We start from the raw sequence: 27,723 nt of genomic DNA on the forward strand, positions 1-27,723 counted from the left end.
AAGGTAGTTCACAACAGCTAGAAGACAACAGGGAAAAATCCCTTTAGCTTATGAAGTTGCAAACAGTTTATAGTTCAACCTTCAGAAGGTCAAGATGACCTTACTGTTCACATCAGTGGCAATCCTGTCAGCTATCTGTTCTGCCTAATAAAGGCCAAGCCCATCTCTGACCTTTATGAATGCTATTTTCTGTACTGTGAGGTTTTTCAGTGGTAGTCTTCACACCTTTGCTAGTTGGTCTTTTCACACATCCAAACAGGATACTGAAAAAGAGCTAAGCAGATCTGTGGGCTGTCATACTTTTGATAAAGCTAAATATCTTTTAACTATTTTCTGCTTGGGTATTTTCTGTTGCAGACTGGTCTTCCCTTAAACCTCAATAGAACGTCTCTCCTCTTATTCTGTCAGTCTGCATGCCAGAAAAGTCAATGTTATTCATCCTGTGAAGTTTTATTACTAGGTTATGCTAGAAAAACTGGTAACATGATGAGCTGTTGCTAAAACTGCATTCATGCTTCTGCACAGAGTACTGCACGTGTTCTTTCTGTAGGAACTCAAACTGCATCACCTCCACTTGACTGGGCTCCCGAAAGTGCACTAAGTAGACCAGAGAACACCGAATTATCTCATGTCAATAGAGAGTAGTACATTGTCTGCTCATGCAAGTTAAACAGAAGCATATATATGGACAGTCATATGCACTTGCCTCTGCTAGTCCAAGTTCATGCTGCCTGGCAAACCAGTAACACACTGATCTGCTTTTATCACGTATCTAGCAACAGCTAGTATTTCAGCATATGGTATTTCCATATTAGGCATTAAAAATATGGGAAGTTATTTCTTACCCTTTCTTTAGAAGAAAGAAGAGGATGGAGAAATTTTCTGTAGATTAAGCTTGCCCCTCTAGTATATGGGGAAAGGAGCCAAATAACAAAAGCTATCTTCAGTTCATAGTACAGTGGAAACCTACAGACAAGTTAAAGATTGCATGAAATCAACAACTGCAATTAGAAAATGCACAGTAATTAAGATCACCATTAAGAGATCTCTTCAAAAAACAAAATTACATATTGGCATGTAAGATTCTTCACATACAAGAAATTACATTAGACAAAAATTACTCAAGTTCTAGTTCTATAGGTTCATCTTTTTAATTGATTGTACTGCCATTTAAGAAATAGGAACAGTTAATATACTTGCTTTGCATTATACATTCCTGCTCGAGAAACTACAGTTCATCCTTTTAAGAGTTCCTTTCCCCTGTTCAGTTTCCGCAAAGGTAGAAGATTCATAGTCCCTACTTCGAGTGACAGTGTACAGCAAGCTTGAAAAACATGTTATTCTTCACACACACAGAGATCTTGCCCTGAAAAAAGGGCCATCAACAAGCACAACTTCTTTACCAAAATTAAATCATTACAAATCAAAGAACATCAGAAACAAATATAAGTTTCATCCAGAATACATAAAAAGCAGGCTCTTACCAAGACACCGTAAGGTCAGTTATTGTTTCCGTAACTGTATAAAGAGCAAACACAATCCAATACATCATCCAGCGAACCTGAAAATTAAAACACCATCTTCAGTAGGATTTTTGATTTCACCTTTACACAGAATACACTATACACTGTACAGTCAGTTCAGAGCTGTCAAAGCAAGACATTCAATAGCATCTCAGTGTTGCACCGGGTTTCAAGCAAAAGTACATGAAGGTCCTAAGGGTTTCCTCTTTGTAAGTAGAGCTGGTGGCAGCTGCAACAAGCTAAGTGAAATGGCTGGGTCACCAGGGTCACAACCTCACCTAGGCTGACTTCACAGATTCGGTTCTGCCTATAGAAAACTCTACTGATAAGAAAACACACACTGCTAAGAGTCAGTAAATTATCACAAGCATGAACTGCAATTCCCACTATAGCACTAAAGGATATTTCACCCTCTTCAACACTCAGCCGTATGTTTATACCACACACACAAAAGTCAGCATTAGTAAGCGAGGTAGCCCTTGCTTTCATTTCACAATATACATTATTCAGCTATGCTTTGCAGTTAAGTTCTACATGTGTGCTTAGCGTTATGGTATTAACACCGTGGCAAGGCAGGAAAAAAGCTTTTTCATGGAAATTTTATTCTATACATATGCCAAGAACCACAAAAATCTTGTTAATAAAAGAGCTTCCATGTAAGCATCTTAATTCTTCAGGGGTTTACATCCATATACTTTTTTTTTGTTTTCAAGATTTACACTATACTTCATTGTTTTGAAATCAGACAATGCTCTTAAAATACAGCTTTTAGTCCTGTTTTATAATAGGTAACTAAATCACTCATTTTTCTTGAGCATTTGTTCAAATTTGGTTGTCTAAACTGATTACAATCTTTCAGAATAAATAATACAGAAGTAGTTCTATGCATTTGTCTTCTCTAAGATACCAGTAACCAAATGCAATGTATTTCCAAAATAGGTCAGTACAAACCACCACTGGTTATTCATACTAATCAAACACTCATGTGTTCTTTAAATTCCAACACTACACTAGAAAAAAAACCACAAAACAGTTTAAAAAAAAAAAAGTATCACTTGCAATCAGATGCAGTAACCTCATTTAATTTATGATATACAGACTACTAACTCTTCTGGTACACCCACAAAGCATTAAACACCGCATTTGTTAGACACTAGTTTGAGTCCTAAATTCACAGTACTCTTTCAAAAGGAGGAATATACACTTTCCTACAGGGGATATGGCTTTTAAAGCAATCTTTTTTTGAAGTGGACTTAAACCAGTACTCAAAACCTAATGCTACACTGCTGCCTATTTCATAGCGGTGCATTTTGCTTCATAAACCACTTCCTTTGTCACAACTTGAGACCCATTTATCTTAAATGCTTTTCTGCATTTCAACTTGAAAAGAAACTCAGTCATGTGATGACATTTTTCACTTCAATCTCTCAGAGGATTTAGATATTTCAGGCTTGAATAAACTAAGACAAACCTACATAACAGCTGAAGTCATCTCTGACAGGCCACGTGACATTTATACTGGTGACCCTTCCATGAACCAGAGTCAACACCTGAATAAAAATAAAATTAACATCCACCTTTGCCCCATCAACCTAAGCATGATGCAATTTTTAAGATGCCATGCCAGACAATTTTTTTCCTATATATTTTATCCAGGCTATTAAGTCTTTAATCAACATCTATTTATCCAATTAGGAACAACAGTAGAAGTGGAATCTCTCTTGAACTGCTAGGAACAGTAAAAAACACTCTGCAGAAAGGCACAAGATCTGCCGGGAGTCCTGCTGAGGTCTGGGCAAAGATTCTCAAAAACGCTAGTCAAATCATATTCTAGTACAACTAATGTATTAGGTACCAAAAGTATCCTTGACAAATGAACCTGAGTGGCTTACAGGGGTTTTCATACCAGAAAAAAAAAAACCAGGAAAACCAGAAGATCATATTTGACGCTGCCCAGAAGACTATCTTCTACTTAACTCTTAAAGATCAAGTTACAGAAGCTTTGACTGAGTTTTGCTTTTTATGTTAAAAGGGTTACAGATTTGTTTTGTTGAGCTTTTTTCTGCCATCCAAGTGTTAAGCTCATCTTTGTTGGCTTTGGCTGAAACGCATCCTTTCCAGTCAGGATTTTGAAGCCAGGATTTGAGAAGACTGGTCATTCAGACTTCCAAACTACATTTCAGACACTTATTACAAGCACTTGGGTGTATCACAATGAAAAATCTCCTCAAAGATCTTAGTCAACTCCATTACACCAGAGTAATTACAAGAACAAATAAATCTCCTCACAGGCACAGATCCTAAACTCTAGAACTAAAGTCCGTAAGTCTTTTAAATTACTAAAACCAACAGCACCAGTTGCCCTCTGCAAGAAATAATCTTTGAACAATTTGCTGCATCATGACCTACACAGAAAGTCACGAAGTCTGTACTTTTTGTTTGTTTTACTGTTTTTTTTACTGGAGGAAGCAGTGGATAAGTAAAAAATTTCACTGTTACAAACCTCTTGCCATTGAGCAAACAAAAACAGATGGCTCCTGAGCCACACATAACCCTGGAAAGGAAGTTGTGCTCAGGCCGTAACATGACAGGCAGCAGAGCTGTGCCATTTGGAAGCCTGCACCCTCTCTGTGAAAGAAAATGACCCAGCTGGGAAGATGAAAGCCACAGATCTATCTGGACACTCAACCCAACCAGAAACAGAGCAGTAATTCACTGATGAATCTGTGTCATTCCCTGCCCATGAAAAAGTCACTGTGATGGCTCTCATTCATCTCAGCCCCATGACCATTTTGTATGCAACTGCAAGTTCGGGGGCTGCTCAAAGACCACAGGTGACTGAAAAGCAGTGTTTTCACACTAAATGAAAGTACACAGTTGGAAAAATATGGTTCCAGGCCCTACTAAAGGTCTTGTGTAAATGCCAGGCATCTCTAAAAAAGGATGCCCAAGAAAGACAGCTACATCATAACTAACTAGACAATTGAGATGAGTAAAAATTTCAGCATTTTATAAACATCGCTTTTCTTTCTAGAAAGCATATTGCAAGAGGCAATGGTAACCTCTTAAGTGATTACTTTTAATAAAATTTTTAACTGCTATCCTCTACTTAGCCTGAGGATCCCTTTTGAAGAAGCAGGGAAGAAAAGCAGATTATAGATTCTTTGCATTATATACTTTCCTGACAGGGTAAAGTAGGGATGAGACAGAGGAAATTCTTCTCTTATTTTTCATTATTTTTTCTTTCCAGAAGCTTAGCTCTGGCAGGCACTAGCTCTATATGCACAAATAAGCTCTAATCAGCTTGTACACAGAAACCAAAATAAGTGTGAATATTATGTCCACTTTGGAGCCTTGATGGAGCGATCAGACTAAATGTAAGACATACAAAGGGAGGAACAACAGCTACTGTATTCTACTACTACAACCAAGTACAAAGCAGAGACATCACACGTCCAGACAGCAGCATTAGGTCACAGCTATGGCTGCCGAGTTAAAGTAACTGATGGCTGCCTGACTCAGGATGGAGTCAGAGCCAAGTTAAGAACAAGGCTCAGGAGAGAATATAGGTTAGTTGTGGAAATCAAGTTAGGCTGCCTCTTAAAACAGGGAAGTAACTCAGTGACCCAGGCTCCTCATGACTGCAGCTGGGTAACATTCTTGTGGTAATCATCATTGCTCATGCTGGAAAAAGTAAATAATTTAACAGATTAATTCTAAACTGCAGTAACTACAGTAATTGTGTTTTTCTCCATCTTGCTCTTCTGTCTGTCCTACTTCTTTCCTCCACATTACCTTAAACAAATTTTTCCTTCCCTGGTTACATTTTTTCCTCCTCTTTGTTGAACAACAGATTAACCAAAGCTACTCTTTTCTCAGGTACATTTTGAATCCCCTATTGATCTCCATACAATGACAATTAAACTGCTGCTACTGTTCAAGTGGTCACTGAAAATCAATTTGTCATTGCTTAATACTACAGGTGTTAGGCAGAAAAAAGGTTTCCCAATTCTGCCACTGCCCAAAAGTGCATTATTTTGGGCACTTTGCTGAAATGCAGCCAACACTAAGGTTTATGGTTAAAAAGCCTCCTAAAAATGTCCATATACAGCACAGTATTGGACACATTTCAGCAACATCTATGAAAAGTCTGAGAAACCTTAACTTTAGCTCTGCAAACAAAATCACAGGATTACCACTAGATTCACACAGGTGTTGTATCCAATACTAAAATAGTCATATCAAGCTTTCAAATGATTTATTGCACTGCATAATGAAAATTTCACAGTTGTATGTCAGCAGAGGCATTTAATTAAGCCATTAAAAGGAATGTGACTTACATATTCCTTCACATTTTTTGTCTTCACAGCTTTGTATGAGTAATATGCAGGATACAGCATCCCAAACACCAGCCTATTGGAAAATAAAAAGAGCTTTCAGAATCTGTTATACTGTATATGACAAAACAGTGACAACACATCATTAGAGCAATGCAGCCAACTTAATAAAAAAATCCTGCTCTCTAGCTTAAAAAAAAAATCCACAATGTTATAGGTTACTTGGAAGAAGTTTAGCAATACACAAAAGTAGAGCAACACAACCAGAAAATGCTGTATGCCCTGAAGACAACAAACAGTTTTGTAAGGCTGCCTCTAAGAGATAATGTAAAACTAGCAGCTCTTCTGGTTCAGCCACCAGTAAAACCAGCCCTGCAGTCTGTCCATACCAAAAGACTGTTTCCGCGTTGGTAGTGCTATCACACTTAAAGAGCCTCTAACAACTATTGGTAGGTAATCAGAATCATCCACTTTTATCAGTTTACTGGAAGATTTGTCAAAAGCAGTTTTAAGACAACAAGACAAGTTACATAATTTCATCTCCTTTTGCTAAAACACTGCAACAGTAACACATGGAAATGAAGTGGGAATGAATCCAGTTTTGCTCAGAGAGACAATTTCTGCTAAAATTCATCACAAGTAAGGTGTATCATCACAATTCAGGGTGAGAGCATGCCAAGCAATCCATGCTGAAAGGAGGATCAGAAAAAAAGACCTGCTCTAACACAACTTTGTTACAACACAGTGTTTTCTAGTAAAAGTCTTGGCCACAGACTAGTGGAACAGTTCTTCATGAGAAATTTAACAGCAGTAGTTGCCATTTCCTTGACAAATGCAAGAGCTCCACACTTTTATTTCACCAGCTTGGTATACTTTGTAAAGTTAAGCAGTTGTCTGCCCTTAGTTGCAGCTGGCCTAAAGCAGCAATTACAGAACTCTGGCTACATCTCTGCAGCATCACTTACAACTTGCTTAGGATGGTTATGCGGGAGAAATTTACACTTCTAGGGATATCCAGAGATCTTCCAAGAAAATTCAGAACTCTTAAGTAATTTAACTTCTCACAGTTAGGCCAAGGAAGATGCATCAGGTGGGGTTTTTTTAATAAGAGTCCACCTGGAACAGATCTGGCAGGTAAGATTTCAGCTCAAATTATTTGCTTTGGTAAACTTCAACCATCAACTAACATTAAGGTTTTATAGTTGTGTCGGGTAGCTTCTAATAAGTGGTTCTTCTAATAAGTGGTTCTACCTACAGAGCCACTGCAAAAGACTGCGTGATGCTACTAAGCTTTACTTCACTGTTAGACCCAGGAAAGAATTCTAAGAACTTGTAGCCCAATTTCCTTTTTTCTCTTTTTTAAGCAACTACTCCAAGAGCCTTCATCTTCTACAAGACATTATATGCAAAGTCTACCACAGGACTTTCCCAGTATACAAGACATCAATGTAAGTTTGAATTCAGTTTCTGATATACACCATCTTCCAAGCACCACACTGATATGTAGGGAGGTCTTCTGCTTGGCAGGAAGTAAATTTAGAGTACTAAAGTAATCTCCCAACAGTTAAAATACAGTACATAAGTGAAAGAAAATACGGAATTGTTAACAAAGGTGAAAGACTTTCTTCAACATCACAGAGATCACAGAGAGAGGGTTTCTCCATCTTTACTGCAAGACAAGCACACCGTTACCTGTGCAAGGAAGTCTGTTACAGAGGCAAGGGGATACTGGCAGAGGTACTAATGTTAACCTATAAATGCCACCAGTGAAGTGGGGAATGAAATTATGGAAGCATAATTGCTGAGCCTTTCATGTTTGAAAGGGTCTTGTGAACTAATGTAGTCTAACCTCCGGCTCAAACCAAGGTCGACATCAGATTTGGACCAAGCTACTTAAGGCTTCAGCCAGTCACATTTTGGAGACTTCCAAAGAGATTCCACATCTTCTCTGGGTGACCTGTTCCAGTGCTTAATGAGACTCATAGTGCAAAGTTTTAGTTATGTCCAGTCAGAAACAGAATTTTATAACCATTGTCTCTCTTGAGGGAATAGCACAGCAAGAGAACGGACCTGGCTCTTGTAACCTCCAAAAAGGTACGTAAGATTGCTAAGAAGTCCCCGCAAAGCCTTCTCTCGTGTGGCTGAACAAGCCCAGTTCATTCAGACTCTCCTCAGAAGCCATGTGCTGTGACCATCTTGGTGGCCTCCACTGAGCTTTCTCAAATAAGCTAACATCGTGCTTGCACTAAGAAGCCCAAAAGGCGGACACAGTCAAATGTACAAGTCTCACCTACATCTCCATCCTCTCCTGAATGTGCAATATCTATTTATTTTCCTCATGTTTTCCTTATCATTTATTTTAAAAGTTCTAACACTCAACTTAAGAAAAACTCTCAAACACTGAACCATATATTTTCTTACCTTTAAAGAACAAAGAAGGCTCTAAGGAAAATAATTGGTTTTAATTGAATTTAGGACAATAAAAATAATTACTACCTGATTATAAGTAAGAATGAAAGCTTGTTGATCATGTGTAGCTCTTCTCTAGGATGTATTCACTTCTATAACACAAAACTAGATCTGAACAAATCTTCTGGGGCACGTTTACAATTTTTGCATGCATTGGGCCTTTACCCGTACAACAGAGTTGTTAATGGCTGATAGCAGCAGAGGAACTAAAGGGCACTTCAGATTCCTCTGTAGCAGGAAAGGATGGTGCACTGCAGATCACTTAAAACAATATTGATATGAAAAAGCATAACTGGTGTACCATTGTGGCAGTTTAAAACCTGGATCTGGATGCTCAGAATTTCACAATTCATGCTAAACTTGAGTTCACAGGAGATGGATCCTGAAGCTCTTAAATATGTATAGGCAAGCTGCTACTCCACCACAGCAGAGCTTACCTACATGTTTCAGATGCTGAAATGCCTTTTGAGAGAGCCCAGACTCCTTGAATTCCAGTTCAGCATGCTAATCTGTAGAAGCCTATCCAAATACAGCTCTACTTCAATCCCAAGACCTTTCATCCTAAGGCCAAGAACAGCAACAGTCAAAAAACCCTGAATGGTTTTATTCCCAACTAGGAGAAAAGCCTGACAACACAAGTTAAAAACCTCATTTCACCCAAATAAAGTGTCTGGAAACAGAGGCAATACGACACCAAACACCCTTCATTTTGATGAAATTCTGTAGACAACAGCTCTTCCTCTCATTTTTGTCCCTGTGGAATACCCTGTTCAGTAACCCATCAGCTCTAATGGCCCTCACCTTTCCTTGTTCTGCTGGCTGAAATTATAACCATTAAGTATCAGAGATAAGGAAAGCCTTGTTAATCCTAGTAACATAAGACAGACTTTATATGGGCAGAGATTTTTTTATTCAAAGAAAAGATACAAAAAGAGGTTCCTGAACATCATAAACACTACCAACGGTCAGACAGCTGCATAATTACATGTCAGCAGTTACTGATCATCTATGTACCTCTCCCAGATTCTCAAAAAATAGCCTGAAGTTATTTAAATATAGCTACTAGTACCCTGTACATGTAAGTTTCTTGCTATGAAGCACATGAAAGAGAAACAGTTTGAATCTTCCACTTCACAGATTTTTGGTGTATACTTTTCCACTCACTTTACAGTAAAGTAGCACACTTCTATTTTTAAAAAATCCACATTTTTAAATTTAAACAGCAATTTATCCTCTGAATGTGTCATCCTCTAAAATCTAGTAGAAACAAGAATTGGGACAGAACAGAATTTTGAGAGCACTGCTTTGGAAACAATCGATCTTCAAGCAGAAAGCTTATTACAGTAACAGTAAGAAGATCATAAAGCTAAGCTAAAGATGACACTAGCACAAGACGAACACCATAAAGGTAGCTAGTTTTCTCCAAGTAGCAAATTTTTATGTTATTCAATACTGGCCAAATCAGGAGTCAGAAAAATCCCCATTTTAGCACCCTCTTTTCTTTTTTTCTTTTAAAGAATTCCTCTAGAAATCACTTTTAAAACCAAAGACCAAGAAACTTAACACCACCATATAGCATTACTTATTAGCGTACAATACTGCTGTAACATAGAAGTGTTAGAAAAACTGCCACTTCTTCACTAGAAGTGGGTGGAGAGGACTAAAATGAAAAACATTGGCACATTTAGCTAGTAATAATAGGAACCAGTAACTGAAGTTTTTATCTCCTTACAGCCAGAGCTGACATTTTAAGCGTGGCATGATACTGCCGCCAACTCTGGCATCACTACCTCCTTCACACTGGCAAAGTCATCTAATCTTAGTTAAAGCTACCAGGCAATTTAACAGCAGAAAAGCCAACTTGTCCCCAGCGAACATAGCTGAAGGTCAGCAAAGTCACTTTTACCCTCAATCTATACATGATGGATTAGTATACAGGCAAAAGAGAGATCGCTGCAGCTGACCGAAGCAGAACCACAAAGAACAGAGGCAGCAGGGAGCCTGGGCACAATCCGTGTCATTGACACAGCTAGCTACAACAGCCGAGCATTTTCTAGCAGTTTCCCCGTTTGCATCGATACCCCCAAAAATCTCAAAGTTGTTAGCAACACCTACTGCTACGCATAAGAGCACCCCTCCTCTGGTATTTCTACACTAACTGTAGAACGCACTGCAAGTATGCGCCTAATTAGTCCAGGGCTTTTCAAATTTAAAAGCTTAAGTGTTATTTTTAAAAGTGCAGTTCGTACTTCACACTGGATATCAGCACACTGCACAGCAGACAAAAACAAAGCCAGTTCCCACAGATGGAAACGGATTTCAGCTGAGTGTGATGTCATGTACTTTATTTTCCTAGCAGATATATGGATAATCCTGCTTACCAATGTAATTTTACTGCCAGTTGTATGCCTAGCTATTTCAGTTTTTCAGCTGTACTCAGCAACTAAGGTAGCATTCCTTCTTTGGTACAGCCACTTCCTCTACAGACATTTTGCTCATTTAAAGAGAAGTTTCTCAAATATTCTAGGAGACTAAAACCAAGACAAAGCAAAAAAAAAAAGTATCCAAAAGCCTGGAAATCTGAATAAAACAATGTATTTGCATATCCATATAGCTGTATTAAAACATAACCCACTGCCTGGGTTATCACATAATCTACAGTCTTACAGTTTAAATAGCTTTAAAGTGCACAACTATTTGAAAAACTCATTTCTGAAGCAAAGCAACTGAGTTTGCATTTGACCAATAACTGAAAAATCAGTCACCTGTACACACACTGCTGTGGTTCTGAGCGTATTTAAACCTGGAGAACAAACAACTCGAAAGGTAATGTTTAAAAAAAAAATTTTAAAACCCCAAACAATAAAAACCAAGACACAAACGAAAGCCACCAAGTTGCTCAAAGAGTCCCAAAACACTAGGCCATTAAACCAACACCGCATTTAAGACTTCAGCCTGTTCACAGTGCCACAGAACTGCCCGAAGCCAGGAATAGTGTTTGGTGCTTTATTCTTTTGTTCCTCTGAAATGCAGAAAGACAAGGGCCACAAGCATTCCCTCATAGCAAACGCCATTCAGGAAACTCGTTCGGTATGAGATCGGTTGGAGACGATGCCGTTTGCTAAGCTCTCTTTCCTTAACAAGTTTGATAACAGAGATGACACCAATTTGTCCACCCACGGACGGACTGACGATCTTGGCACAGACTGACACAGGGCCAGACATTTGCTAACGTGTGCATCTACAGTGGAAACATGCACCTACATCCTGAAGGATCACCTGACAGCATTTGGTATGTTGGAGAATAAAAGAATCCTCCCCTCTCCACAAAACTGTGAAAGCGAATATAAACACCTGATATACTTCCTCACTTTACTGACCATGCCCAGCTCCCCCTCCCAAAACTAATCCTTACCTGCAAGTTATGATAGGAGCATCTTCCATTCCTGTCACATACACACACAAGCTTTTCTAAGAGCTGGTCAGACACCATAAAAATACTAGGGGTAACGTAGGTGACCATAACCCCAGCTCTGCGTGGGGTATGAAAGCCTTAACTGCACTGCAGTACCTATGCAGAAACTAGGTCTGACTTCGTTAGCATTACTTTGCTTCTATATGAACTATACTTACTATTCCATGCTATGGTTAGCGAGCTTAGTTTAAGCAAGATTTCTTTTGAAGGGAAGTTTGCTAATGGAAACTAAATAGCAGAATGAAATCTAGCCCGAAGAACAATGCTCGAGTCCTTGGCAGGCTGTTCTTGGCTTTAAAAAGGCAGATGCGGCCATACTCCTTAACAACGTGTCCACTGAGGTTTCAGTCAGCACACACTGGAAAAGCATAAACTTTTTTGCTTAGACTGTATGCTACTCATATACTTGTAAGTCACTCCCATAAAAGATAAGCAGTTGGAATTTTATTCCTCTTTTTTTGGCTATAAAGCAGTAAGGCTAATCAGTCAAGCGCTAAGTTTTAACTGCTACGCATCTCTGTGTGGTACCCTCATGCTCAAAATAAGACATAAGGAGTATCTTTAAGAATGCTATTCAGGAAGAAAAGCCCTGCAGTTAAACAGAAAAAGCAAGACCCTCAGTCATGCCTGCCAACCGCCGCCTTGAGGATTACAACTGGGTAGTAAGGTCTAGACTAAGTCAGCTATCTCCTAGGTTTTTACATGTCCAGACAAACAGAAGCTCACCCTAGCATTTTTGTCCTGAACGTTTTTAGAAGGCACTACACTAAAAGTATCTTCCGGCACCTGACAGAATTTAGTTCCATTTTGCTACCAGACAACATTCAGATATACAACACTAATCACAACAATCTACATTAAAAGATTATGTATTTGAGTAATTACAATAAATACACTTTAACCAAAGTGCTAGCCTGTTACAGGGACAGAGGAGCATAAGGATAAGTTCTTGCACCTCACACCAAATTGTATCCTACTTTTTTTCCACCTCCTGCCTTGGGCAAGGAGCAGGGGAAATCACATAATCCTATTAAAAGAACGTGTCTGCTAACAGTGGCAAACCTTAAACTCAGCAACTCCTTTAGCAGATTACAGTTACCACAAGGCAAGAATGTGATCAGAAACAGGTCTATTAAAATCCTCACAGCATTCTTATATAGAGAATATCCCCAAAAGCCATAGGAAAAAAGTCTCAACAGTTAAAGAATATACCCAGAAGCACTGACAGATCTGAATAAAGCACATTCTTAAGCAGAGCAAGAAGGCTATTAACAGTCCAGTTTAGGAAGCTGGAATTCTCCAAAGCGACTACCAGATTCTTCCAAAGCACAACATAACCAGAAGTAATGCAATTACGCAAACAGTCAAAAATCACCTTAAAGTTTAAGGGGAAAAGTGAGCTCCCTACCAGTCCCACTAGAACATGAGATTTCCCTATGTCAGAAACATTTATTAAATAAGTCCTAAGTAAAATAATTGCAAGTAGTCTGATAGGAGACAATTAAGCTTTTCTTCCAATGCAGAGCTCCAGGCTCCAGTAACATGTATCCTGTCCACTCATGTTTATGGAATACTACTTTTTTGACTTACGCCAAAATAGGGAACCTGTTGCCAGATATTCTCCCAACACAGAAACAGCCCTGCCTGAACCTTGAAAGAAGTCTAAAAAGAGCACACCAAAAAAAAACTGGAAAAAATTATCTTCTGTAAGTTATGTTCTGAACTGGAATCTGTGTGGTAGTACTGACATACTTACGGGCGAGATACATCAGTAAGATTGATCGCTTATTCGCAGAGGCTTACCAGGTTTCTCTCAGAGAAAAGCTTTAGATGCCAAGAGAACATTCAAACCTTTAACCTATTTCTCTGCAGAGAAATTTCCTTGAGCCCAGAATGAGGCTTTTCCTTTCTTGCCATTACCTTAAGCAAAATTAACCTACAAATGCATGCACCTCAGAATTCCCACTTGTTTTCTCCATATGCTCAAAAAGAGTTGAGAGCACTGGAAACTTTCATAGCATTTTCTAGGTTGCCTGTTACTCATTCTACTCACTACTACAAACCCTACATAACGCAATGAAGACCAGAGATAGGTCTTAATTAACGACTAACTTCATACCTGAACATACATTAGATGTACTACCTCCTTTGGTGAGAATTAACCTTGAATTTCCAACTCACAGCCTACATACAGCTTGCAGCCTATTAGGCCAGTTCAATGAGCCAGCAATATAACCCAAACACAAGTCCCTCGAGTCTCACTCTCCCAGTAACGAAACCTACTGCATGTGTGTCATGAAAGCCCTCTCTCCAGGGCCTGTGGCAGTCTGGAACAAAGTACCGCAGAAAAACAACTCCCGAAGCAAAATGCAGGCTACCCTCTCTAACAAGTCAGCCTGGAGACTGTCTTTCACATGAACAAGTTGTATCAGTGCTCTAACACCACAGCTCTTCCAGTCACTCTCAGAGTTGACAGGGCATTACACAAACCCTGGGAAACAACTCACCTCTTGTTCACGTATAAGGTCCCATACGGTGCAGAAGTACTTGGGGAGAAGCTACTGCATAACAATGTTGCTAGAAGAATCTATGCCTATGTTTGGAGATGGTGTCCAAAACTTGTGTCCAGGACCAGCCAACTTTTTTTGCGCTGCTGGATAGTGTAGGCATATTTTAACAGAAGGGTATAAGCCTGGAGATACCATCACCATGTCATTAAAACAAACAAAGAAAAACCCCCCACAGAACACCCCCAACCACCAGGTCTCAAACCCTGTTCAAAACATACAGTCAAAATGCCCAGCAAACCCACTAGCAGAAAAAATTCCAAAGAGCTAGTACTAGAAAGCAAAATAGGAATAGAAATTGTTATAAAACTCTTAGTCACTTCTCTGCATGCCTACCTATTCATCGCTTTATTTTAACATACATGTTTGATCACTACTGTAACAGCACCCTGACTACCCCTTTACTATTTCCTGTTTACAGACTGACTAAGCTCAGCCACGTGTGCAGAACAGTCAGCAGGTGAGCTCATACCTTCCAAGCACCCACACCGAGGAACTGAAACAAGATGCATCTATAACACTTCCACGTGATAAAGAGCAAACACCAAAGGCCTTCAATACCAAGTAACCCTTATTAGAGAACTTAAATTTTTCACCTAGCTCTTACCTCAGGCACAATAGCAGAATTCCATTCCTGCCGGAAAAGTATTAATTTCCAAAGCTGCTCACACTTACTAGAACATCAAATGAGTTATCTTCCTTCAAATCTACCTTAAATAATCCCTGATTTCACCTGTTTGTTTACCACTGGATGCAAAGTATTTGTGGCCTCACAGCAGCCACCTGTGGCAGGAGCACAACTGAACACTAAGAACTAGCCAACAACTAGGACTGACTGCATCTACTTCTCACACAGCTCTTAAGAGAACCTGGCATGACTTTGTTCAAAGAAAAAGATATGTCCTTGAACTGAACTATGCTTTTCTTTTAATGATCAGCAAGGACACTCAGATGGATAAAAAAATGTCAGTTAGAAGAGACCAACTGACTAATTTGTTATTTTTCATTTTTTTTAAAAAAAGGTGAAGCCTACTCTAGTTTTCAGCAGATATTTTCTATTTTTATTCAGTACATGCATGAACAAGCTTACTCCATGGAGTAAGTCAGCAAGAACACAATTAAGACCACAATTATTTTTTAAGTTTAAAGATGAAAGCTTATATCTGCATGGATGTTCAAAGAAACTGTCACATAGCATAAACTCTATTTTAGGTAATTACACTTTAAAAGAGTTTACATAATCAAGGTGACTGACAGAAACACATTGATGAGCTTCCTTGTTTTTGAAAAAGTTCTTTATACTTACTATTCTTGGAGGTACTACGACCTACACATACAGTTTTCATAAGCAACGTGATCCTCACTATTTAGGATACTTCTGATGAGCTCCTAAAAGACATCACTAATTTAATGCAGATGAAGTGCTGAACAAGATTAACATGGACATTACAAATTCAGGAATGAGGTGTTTAATTTTATTATGAAGTTTAAAGTTGCATAGGCATTTGATCCTTAGTTTCTTGGCTTTGATAAATTCAAGTTAAAAATTGCCAACTCTCTTACTTACTGCTCTTAGTTTTGTGTCTAGTATCTTCAAAATAACTTTGGAAGCTCCTACAGTTTTTTAATTAGGTCTTAATCTCTGTATAAAAATATTAAGTCCTTCACATCAAGGATACTGTAGAAGAATCCAGAATCTTGCAAATACCTTCCATTTTAATCTAACTGGTACACTGAAAAGTTGTTCATTACAATAACTCACGTAAAGTCAGTGGACACTTCTTTTCAAAGGTTTCTCTGCTTGGTGCCACAGTAAATTTTGGAACAAGCAAAGATAGATGGATGTTTAGAGCACCAAAGCTAGCATAAAAGAATAAAGCAAATACTATCACCTCAGTACTGCCAACTCCTGCACATTTTTAAACACATTTAACAGTCTTAAAGCTTCAGCTCTTGGAGATCTGAAAGATCCCAATCCTGGTGAAATGACCAGGTAAGAATCAGATTTGCAGATGAAGATGATCTTTTATCCAGTACAAAATTGGAACTGAAGTACTAAGATAGCATAGCTAAAGAACAGCAAAACTAATTGACAAAAGTTCTGCAATTGATAGAAACAAACCAAAACAAATGCTGTCAAAAATACATGAAGACCACATCTCCAGAATAAAACCCAACGCCTCCCAACAAAATACATTCTCATTACAGCAAATGTACGTACTGTTTAAAGTAGCCTCACTCATTAATGTGTCCAAGTACCAAAGCAAGATAACTCAGTATTTTAAGTGGCAGTAATAACTTTCAGTGATGGGAAAAAGAAGTTTTTCATTGCCTGAAAGAAACCTCTACAAGAGGTCCATCTACAAGAAAGGCCGGAAGGAGGATCCTGGGAACTACAGGCCTGTCAGCCTGACCTCCGTACCGGAGAAGATTATGGTCTTGAGAGTGCTCACAGGGCACCTGCAGGACAACCAAAGGCTCAGGCCCAGCCAGCATGGGTCCATGAAAGGCAGGTCCTGCTTGACCAACCTGATCTCCTTCTATGACCAGGTGACCCGCCTAGTGGATGAGGGAAAGATTGTGGACGTTGTCTACTTGGACTTTAGTAAAGCCTTTGACAGCGTCTCTCACAGCATTCTCCTGCAGAAACTGGTGGCTTGTGGCTTAGACGGGTTTACTCTTCGCTGGGTGAGGAACTGGCTGGATGGCCGAGCCCAGAGAGTTGTGGTGAACGGCGTTAAATCCGGCTGGCAGCCGGTCACAAGCGGTGTTCCCCAGGGCTCGGTTCTGGGGCCGGTCTTGTTCAATACCTTTATCGATGATCTGGATGAGGGGATCGAGTGCTCCCTCAGTAAGTTTGCAGATGACACCAAGTTGGGTGGGAGTGTTGATCTGCTGGAGGGTAGGAGGGCTCTGCAGAGGGATCTGGACAGGCTGGATCGATGGGCAGAGGCCAACTGTATGAGGTTTAATAAGGCCAAGTGCAGGGTCCTGCACTTTGGCCGCAACAACCCCACGCAACGCTACAGGCTTGGGGAGGAGTGGCTGGAGAGCAGCCCGGCGGAAAGGGACCTGGGGGTGCTGGTTGACAGCCGGCTGAACATGAGCCGGCAGTGTGCCCAGGTGGCCAAGAAGGCCAACAGCATCCTGGCCTGTATCAGGAATAGTGTGGCCAGTAGGAGTAGGGAAGTGATCGTGCCCCTGTACTCGGCACTGGTGAGGCCGCACCTTGAATACTGTGTTCAGTTTTGGGCCCCTCACTACAAGAAGGATGTTGAGGTGCTGGAGCGTGTCCAGAGAAGGGCAACGAAGCTGGTGAGGGGTCTGGAGCACAAGTCTTAAAGGAGCGGCTGAGGGAACTGGGGTTGTTCAGTCTGGAGAAGAGGAGGCTGAGAGGAGACCTTATCGCTCTCTACGACTACCTGAAAGGGGGTTGTGGCGACGAGGGTGTTGGTCTCTTCTCCCAAGTACCTAGTGATAGGACAAGAGGAAATGGCCTCAAGTTGCGCCAGGGGAGGTTTAGATTGGATATTAGGAAAAATTTCTTCACTGGGAGGGTGGTCAGGCATTGGAACAGGCTGCCCAGGGAGGTGGTGGAGTCGCCATCTCTGGGAGTGTTCAAAAAACGTGTGGATGTGGCGCTTTAGGACATGGTTTAGGGGACATGGTGGCGCTGGATTAATGGTTGGACTTGATGATCTTAAAGGTCCTTTCCAACCTAGTGATTCTGTGAAACCAAGGCCAGTTTTTAATTTGTTAGCATTCACTTGGCATATTTACGCTAAATTATATTATCTTCAATCAAGCTATGGAAGCCATGATGGAAAGCCCGTGCGTAATTGCACAATATAGCCATCCAAGTCTCAACTACATGAGATGGGGAGAAATTCTTTGTATCAAAGTGTTCAAGTATATTTTCTCCACTGTCTCAGCAGCTGCATAAAGAAAGGTGACCTGACATATCCAACACTCCAACTATGGAAGTTCAGCGATCTAGTACTTCTAATATTATTGTCAATATTAGAGGAAAAACAGTTTATATTCTCTCAAGTTAAGACTATAAAATTGTGCTCATTGTCAGCCATGTTTTTGGAATCTAAACCTTTAAAGCCACTTTTCAAAGCTGAAGAAAGCTAGCTGCTGCACTGGAGCTTCCCCACCCTGGCTTCGGCCATCACTTACAGTCTAGACTCGTTCCCTCCAACACCTCAGAAATACCATACAGTTAACAAAAACCAGATCTGCACTTGGATTCTTACCTTGTCAGCTTTGCTTTTTCACCTTACACTGGTTTGCTAGATACTTTGGAGAGTCTCACAAGTTAAAATGCTCTTAGGGCAGCAAGCAATGGCGTGATTGTGTATCTTCTCTCAACATTTCTGGAGCACCATCAACATCAAAATAACTGGCTATAGGAAACTAACACTTAAAATAGGAGTGGTCCCACCTAAGAATTGCTTCTGCTTTTTCCAAGCAAAACCACATTTTATTTTTGAGCGATTTGTAAGTGAAAGACAAACCACACTGCTTGTAACCATACATTCATCGTATGGGCCGTGGGTTTTTTGTTTTGTTTTGTTTTATTAAAAAAAGTGTCCCAACACTGCTACAGGCAACACTATGGGGAATATTAATCTGGCTGTATGGTTTTAGAGAGGAAAGTGACATTCATAACCCAAAGGCCCAGGAAGGTCCTACTTAATGGTTACACGCCCTGGAACCTCAGGGTGTTGTCGCAGACCAGCCTCAAGGTCCTGCCTCTTCCAAGAAAATGCTACAAAGAGACAAGAATTTGAGCAAAGAAAAAAGTGCAACCACAAAACACCAATTCTTGAAGTAAAAATGAGCCTGTTTTATCTCTCTTCCCCATACAGCTGGGTTTTTTTGCTTTTGATCATCAAATCAGATTTACATCTCAATCTTTGCCTTAAGGTCCCCGATTTCCAAACAATTCTGTTAATCTTATGACCCAAAAAGTATTTCTGAAGCCTCTTCGAATATTCAAAAACCAAACTTCCTCATTGTACACAGGAAAAGGCTTCTTCTATGAAAATTGTATTTGGCAGATACTGTTGAGATAACATCTGGTCTTGTCATTCCAAAGTCTACGTGTTTCCTCAATTATAACCGGTACTTACAGAACTCTGAATACGCTGTTAGACACCAAGTCAAGAACTGACAACATGTAGAATCTCTACCAAACTTATTCGTGTAACTGTATTAATAACTTAACCTTAATGTCAAAGATACCATGCTGAAAAGATACCTTCATTTCCTCCCTTTTGAACCCAAATCATTTATTGTTTTTTATTAACAGATGAGTCTCTGAAGAAAGTCGTTTAAGGGGTAGGTTTTGTTCTTAAAAACAGATAATGCACACTACGTTAATTAACCAAGGGTTCATTTTTGAGAGCAAAATTCTGTTAATACAAAGAAGCTTGACTGGTAATATAAAAACAGGCTAAGAAACCAGAAGATACATAGGGAATATAAATGTGCCTTTTCAAAAACGTCATTTGCCAAATGCGACCGAAAAGTAATTTGCCCAATTCACATTATCCTCTTCATACAACTGTAAGTTCTGTTTTGACTCAAGCATTCAAGATTAACTTTAAGTGGTAGTTTTTCTTGAATTAAAGTTGTGTATGTAGAATAGTAAAAGCAACACTGCTTATATTGCATCTCTGGCAAACTAATGACTACAAAGCAGCCATTTAAAACATGTATTTTATATTTCTGTGGATATATTGTCTTTCAAGTAAACTTTAAGCTGTTCACTGCTGAGAAATGCGAATAGGTCAGCTTCTTCTCTGGCTTCTAAAACAGTCTATTAGTAAATACACTTCAAGTGAGTAACACTAGACACACTTTCAGACATAAGGAAAACCATGTGTTCTAGAACAAAGCCCTAGTCTGGAAAAAAGATTAGCAGACAAAAGTGAACAATATGAGCGCACAGCTGAAGAATCAGGGTTTTTTTTAACATTACAGTTTAAGGCAATGTTAATATACTATCAAAACTAATCAAGACATCTTTAAGCTAGGGACCATTTTCCTCATTCTCCTTTCCATGGTTTTCATCAATGAGTTACAAAATGGGGTGAGGGGAGGAAACGACAAAACCAGACAGTGGTAGGAAAGCACAAGCACAAACTGTTTTCTGATTTTCCCCTTCGAGTACTACAAGTTCCAACAGCTTTATTAGCAGAAGTAAAGCAAAGCACTTCAGGAAAAATTCTGCCTTGTGCATCCTTGCATTTAAACGCTGGGTTAAAGGCTTTTGAAATAAATTGTGCTTAGTTTTCAACATCAAATGCAAGTTCCAACTGTTTTCGGGATATGTGCACAATATTTCAAAGACGATAAACACAGGGAAAAAATTTATCTAGTTAAACCCACTTCCATGTCGATGCTTGCAGACTAGCTATAAAACACAACAGAAACAGAAGTAACACCCTATTAGTTTGTCAGTGATAAACTGAACTGGAAAGTAACAGTGATGGCTGACAAAAGTGTTGGCCACTGTGGGGTGTTTTATTTCCACCTCTGTCTGAAAGCATCTCATCAGATGGGTTATTCAGCACCACCAAGGCCAGTCACATTTAAAGTCAGACTGTTCAACAAAAAACCTGCAATACTCTTTCCTACCTAGACTCTATATACCTCATCTCATTCATCCAGTAGTAAATTGTTAACAGTCTAGTTTGGCAAGTCTTTAAAATTTGAAAAATGCACAACAGAGAGCTCGTTATTGTTTTCAGCAGTAATATTTTCTTCTCTGAAAACCTAATAGTTTCACATAACAGTACAGGTTTTGAAATTCCATCATTTCAAAAGCAGAACAAAAAGGGTCAAAAAGCTTAGAGAAAGCTGCTTTACACATGAAGCACCAGAACAGGAGTTTTTGTCAGACATGCTTTTACATACATTTTTTAATAATTTCTTACCAAAGATTAAAGTATTGAGCCAAAGCAACTTTTTTTTCTTTTTCTTTTTAAATATTAGATTTTGGCTTAGGATCTTCCTCAGCCTTATATGAGTGTATCAGGAGTTGGCTATACATACAAAATAACCAGGAAAGACAAGTCATTCCACCTAGGTTGCAGAAACGCTCGGTCGAAGCAGACATTGGTTTGTGGAACATGCAAGAGTGGAGGCTGGTCATTTAAGTTAGAAATGTCCTTTTGTGCCAGACCATGCAGTTCTTGGTATTTCTTTATCTACAACGCATAGGACACAGATGTGGATTTCAGCACGTTTTGTAACAGAGTACATGCCAAGATCATTAAGTAAGAATGTCAGGCTCCACAGTACTGCTCCATCTGTTTTGAGCAAACTTTAGTCCACCCGCCTGCCATAGGCTGTGAACACTGGCCACACATACCCATAAACACGGGAGAGAAAAGAGCAGCTAGACTGCGTAGCAAACATTGATTTAAGGAAAGGCGTGTCAGGCAGGCAATGGGGACACTTATTTCTCACAAATTGTCAGAGCTAGTCATTTTGCATTGGACTAACTTACCGAATAGGTATTACAAGCCAGTTTAGAGAGCAGACACTTTTTGCTGTACATATTAGGATTGCCTGAGAAGCTGAACCATCAGAGAGGAGTGCTCTGATGATTTCATTGCTCGATTATGTAAATGATTTTAAACTTTCACACTGACAAGACAATACACTTAATCCCTAGGCTTACATATGCTTACAGATTTCAACCTATAAAATTTAAGACCCTTTAAAAAAATCTGACACCTTGTTCGATTAGAACAGCTGCACTGTTATTACTGGAACTAGCTTCACTACAAGGAAGAAAAAGCAGCAATGTGCAAGTGAAGAATGTCGTTTCAGAGTACTCTTTAATCAGTCTGGTAATATGCTCATGCCAAAAATAATGCTGGTTTTGTCCTGCAACTTTTCATTCTCAGCACGGCACTTACCTAGCAACTACACAACAGCAGCATGAGCTGGTGCAGTTTGCTGCAACTAACAAAAGATTAACCTCTTTCAAGCACGCTAATTTTCATTTGGGTTGACAAAACAACCAGACTCACCCTCTGGCCACACCGCTTTTGGACCCTGAGGGAAAGTGGAGAATGAGGAGAGGGTGAAGGGTAGAATGGGCCATCCCAGCAACAGGCCAGTGAGACCTGTTTAAGCACAGCATGAAGTGCCAAGGATAACTGGTACATGGCGACTGAACCTTTGCAGTTCTGTGGCGAGACAGACATTTCAGCACATCTCTCCTTCTCAGTCACTCACACTATGACAGCAACTCCTCTTTCCCCAGAAGTGCAGCAGCAATTTATAGGCCTTTAAACGGGAAGGCTAGCGGGAGGCATTCTGCATCCAACAGCACACAACATCCTTCATACTTCAGCCAGAACCATCCTGCCAGGAGAACAGGCTACAAACAGTCGAAGAAATTCCCCCACAAATGGCCTTTCTGATGTGAAGATTAGGCTGTATATAGTTATTCCTTCCACAGAGCATGTGGTGGTATCATTACTTAATTCCATGTGATGATTTATGGCCGTTTCGAGACAACATGTTTGACAGCACGTTGATTAGCAAACAAGAGGGTACATATTTTTGTACTTATTGCTTTTAATTAAAAAATTTGTATTCCAAGAGCAAAACACAATCCAAGTTTACAAACAAAGCATACACAGTTACATAAAACACCACCACCACGCTAAACTAGATATTCCTGACGACAACCTAATCCATACAGAAGCTATGGCTTCAGCCACGGATTCTCAGATATCTAGTAATTCTAGGAGCACCTGGACATATGGAAATGTTGAGCAACAACAAAAGTATTAAAAGTAGAGTAAGAGAATGCCTTGAAAACTACCATGAAAGCAGCAGCTCCAATCTGTAAAGTAGCAAAAGAAAAGTAGAAAAAGACTAATATTACTACCTACCTTCAGGTCACCTCTTGTGTGCCCCAAAGAGTCTTTGTCCAGCTTAATGTAGTTACAGTTATAATCTAATATCAGAACCAAGGAATGCTTGCTGAATCTTTTGTTCCTTGCAAGGCTCTAAAATGGGGGTGGGGAAGGCAGGCATTGTAAGTACAAGCAGACAGAAGAGTAACTACCAGTACCCAAGACAAATACATCCTGCTGTGGACCACTACAACTCTCCCTTCCAAAAATCATGACTGCTGACCAACGCCACTGAAAACAAAACATGTACTTAAACATGAGGGTAGAGAGAGCATTGCAAAGCAACACAGATGGGGGAACTTTCATTTTTAAGTGTGGAGGGGAAAAATAGTTAACAGATTACAGCAGACAGTCTGCTTTAACAGATTGCAACAACAAAATGGCCATCTACTTTGTATTTAGGATGCTTCACATCTTTGCTTGGCATAAGAGGACAGTCTTATCTCATCCATACCAGGCTGTGACTGACAAGTACTCAGCATGTTTACTATTAAATACTGTCTCAGCAACTGATGTGTACACAATTGCTCAGACCTTACCAATGAGAAGAATGAGCAATCAAAGCACACTAAAAGTCTGGCACAGGCTCTATAGAAGTTAACAAGATGGGCAGTCATAAATTTAAAAAAGCTATTCCCATCATTAAAGACTAAGAACTTGACAATTCTAGAAGTTTTCTGAGACTCTGAAAGAAACTACTGTCCTCTTGTTGGTTTTGGAAGCAAAAAAGGAAAAAACCTGCAGTAATCATTCTGAAAGCTGTTGCAATAGCCAGTGTGTTTTAGAATTAATAACAACCTATACTTCCTACAGCAGCACCCCATAGACACACAACTTTAAACTGGAAAGATGTTTTAATTGTGTGCTTCAAGTCTTCTGCTTCTTGACAGGAAGGAGAAGACATGCAATTAGCACAAGGTATTTCACATGTTTAGATGCCTAAGTATAATAGCATTTATAAAGCAAAGGAAAAATATTTCATTAAAACGAAGTTTTGCCAAAGAATATTATGTGGAGCAGTGAATTTGAACCACTCCCTGTTTCCTGTGCATGACTCTTCAAGACAATTCACATGCAATTAAGAATTGTAATTCTCTACTAGCTCCATTCCCTAGTTCCTTAAAGCTTTAACCAAGCTATTTTAGTGGAGTTAATTAACCCCAAATGGCAAACTCTCAAACTGAATCAAATCAGTTTTTTTGGGACATGCATGTCAGAACAAGTCCTCCACGTCAAAAGTCAGCAGAGGGCACTGTGACACACCTACAAATTAATATTTTGCTGCTCTTTTGGCCCTGAAAAATAGTAGGTCAATCAGAAGAGGAGAATTCTGCTGCAGCCAAAGCAACTGCTGCTCTTTCCAACCACCAGTCAAGACAACAGGCATTCCTGATGGCTGCTGACACATGACAAACCGGGCTTCCTGGACTTCCTATGGACAGCGTAGGATATCCATAGCACTCTCATAGAACAGAAAGTCACCACACCAAAATTAAAACACTACATAAGTAAGAGAGAACCTCAGGTCTCAGCAGCTATGCAGAGGTTAAAAATATTTCCATCTTTCTGATGGCGTTTAAGGAAAAGGCGGCATACGCCTTCTGAACTCATGACACACAAGTCAGAAACAAAGCTACTGCAACAGGTATGTCTGGAAAGAGACCAGGAAGGAAAACAGATTAACTAAAGGAAGACAGCTTAATGGACACTGAGAAAAGAGAACAAGGAAGACAGTCTTAAGACCACTGAAATTAAGACCTCATTTCACACCGCATCTACTTCTGTGCTACTTCCCACCTTCCTTTTCCACATGAATTTTGCTCTATTAAGCAAAATTAAACAATAGTCTTGAAGCTGTTCAAGTTCTCATTGAATACTTTGCCCTTCCTGGGAAACTGAACACTGGCAGACTAGTTAAGTCCCACAGCTAGGTAACAAGGACACAAGAAGGTGGAGACGATTTATAAATAATATTAAGGACTCCCTTTTTAGCAAAAATAACTAGGGCACACAAATGAGTGATCAATGGCAACCAAAAAAAAGAAACTACACAGAACTGCACAATACGTTGTCCTGTATTGCCTCTTGCAATAAATCTGTGGATAGCAGTAACTATTCTCTTCATTCCCTGTGCTATCAGTTAGGCCTATAGAGGACCTAATCCTCAAACTGCAAATACAACCCTTAGCAATTCATTTCAGGGAAAAAGCAATTAACTTCACAAGAATCTGGGCATTAGAAATTGAGGTGCTCAGCATCACTGATGTTACCCTTACAACCCACGCAGTCTAAGCTGTTGTTAAAAATTTGCTGGTTGGTGTTTTTATGTAACAAAGTAGAAACAGGTTCAGCAGCTACATTTCATGTACAGAAAGTAAGTGTATGCCTCTTGCCTCTAGTGCTGCGTATTTCCCATAGGAAGACCACGCTGACAAAGTGCACGAACAGCAAGTCTTCCCACAGCCTCTCTCTTCCAAACCAATGTCATCCTTTGCCAATGCTGGAACACGATGCTCTACTTTGCAAGTTTCAATTATCTGACAAGTCTCAGGGAGGGCAGGAAGAAGGACTGCTACTTATCTAGGCGACTAGATCACAGCAGGAAAACGTACGTGGCGGTATGAGAAGGCTTCCTGACAACAAATAAAGTTTTCAGATAAAATTACACCAGACAGCTTAAGGGGGATGTTTGTCACCAAGAAAACAGGGAAATCCTATTATGCCCTGCTTTGGGTCACACACTCCTGCTACATACTTTGCACTAATTCAGATGTTTGTTGGACTGCTTTGTGAGCACATTCGCTTCATTCGCCTGGCAAAAAGTCACACACAGCAAATCTCAGCTCAAGCGACCCAATAAACACTGAGGCCCCCACAGTCACAGAGCTACTCAGCAAGGAGCACGAGGAAGACTCAGTTGCTCAACTATTACTCAACATTTATTACGGAATATTATTCAAATGAGCAAAATAAGCCATCAGTTTCACACAGGAACAGTACAATGCCTAAGAAAAACACCAGAGGTGGCCCTGGAATTTACTCTTTTTCAAATAGAGCTTGGACAAGATGGTACTTTTCACCTAAGAAAGTCTGCCCCTTCGGCTGCCAAAAACCTCAACTTTACAAAAACCAGTACACAACAACATTGCCAGCAGCCTAGCTCTTCATCAGCTGATGACCTATACTCACCACAAGCCCCCATTTCACACTCCCAAACGCTCTCCTAGCTCTTTCAGCTCTACTACAGCTTGAAAAGGGAAACAGTTACCAAACGGATTTTTCTGTTAATTCGGATCAATCTACAAGCAATGCTCACAATTTACGCATGACGGGCACCAGCGGCCTGAGCTTCTTGGCTCTACGGCCCCAGGGAAGCCTGTTCCGCACTCACGGCGGGAGACACACGGTATGACCGGGAGAGACAACCTATGCCCCCCAGGAGCCCGGTGCTGGTTTTGCGGGCGCTTCTGGGAGCGGAACGGCCCTCTGAGGCACCACACAGCTGAACCGCTGCGGGCACGTGTCACGTTTGGGCAGAACTGTAGCTCCCGCCACCTCACTACTTTCGGGGCGGGGGGGGCACGGAAGCGCTCCGATCTCATTAAATTCCGAAAAGCAGAGTATGTTGTTTTAACACAGCGCTTTTAAGTCACCGGTTGTTGCACTTCGGCCAAGACACCAGCCCGCCTCACCGCCCCGGCAGCCCAGCCGGCCCCCGTCGCGCCGGAAGAAACCGCCCCCCGCCCCACCTGCGCCGGGAGCGGCGAGGCCAGGCCAGGCCGTGCCGTGCCATGCTGGAGCAGCGAGGCGTGGCGCCAGCGGCCCACCGGCCGCTCCAGACACCCACCTGAAGGGTACGGAGGTGAGGGAAGAGGAAAAGGCCGCCACCCCCGGCCCAGCCCCGCCGGGGAAAGCCCCGGGACCGCCCACGCCCCGGGCGACGAGCCGCTCCCCGCCCCTCCCGGTGCCGGCGCTGCCCGCTCACCCCGGCCCGGCCCGGCCCGATACTCACACGACGGCCCGCGAAATCATCCAGGAGACCATCGCGGCGGCCGCGGCGGCGGCGCGTCCCCTCAGCCAGCCGGGCCCGAATGGCCGCGGCACCGCCTCCGCCCGCCCCATTGGCTCGGCGGTTGCGCGCATGCGCCCTGGCAGCCGCGCGGGTCCGGGCGCGGCGGGAGAGGGAAGTGGGGGCGGTTTATTTACCCCGGCGGCCCGGGCGGTTCCCCCCGCGGCCGGAGCAGCGCCCCGCCGGGAGCAGGGGCCCGCCTCGCCCCCAGCCCAGCAGCTGCCTGCGCGGCGGGGCCGCTCCTCCCGCGGCAGCGCCGTCTGGTTTTAGACTGACACACGAAGCGCGATACCCTTCGGGCCGGTGCGCCAAGGAAATAGGAACGGATATAACTA

At 41.0% G+C, this 27,723-nt stretch overlaps 1 protein-coding gene across 2 annotated transcripts in view; it reads right to left on the bottom strand.

Annotated features, from left to right (window-relative positions):
• REEP3 (receptor accessory protein 3) overlaps positions 1–27,441 on the bottom strand; it is a gene marked incomplete at both ends in the record, with an annotated part of 39,082 nt that extends 11,641 nt beyond the window's left edge. Inside the window, 4 exons of one of the 2 annotated variants that reach the window (XM_082002041.1) lie at positions 846–966; positions 1,485–1,561; positions 5,864–5,936; positions 27,332–27,441. In XM_082002041.1, coding sequence (XP_081858167.1) covers positions 846–966; positions 1,485–1,561; positions 5,864–5,936; positions 27,332–27,441 — 381 coding nt within the window. The remainder of the gene's footprint in view (positions 1–845; positions 967–1,484; positions 1,562–5,863; positions 5,937–27,331) is intronic. The other variant, XM_082002042.1, reaches the window with a different exon arrangement.
• Between the last annotated feature and the right edge of the window lie 282 nt (positions 27,442–27,723).

The sequence above is a fragment of the Phaethon aethereus genome (assembly GCF_964289735.1).
Source record: "Phaethon aethereus genome assembly, chromosome: 7".
Lineage (NCBI taxonomy): Eukaryota > Metazoa > Chordata > Aves > Phaethontiformes > Phaethontidae > Phaethon > Phaethon aethereus.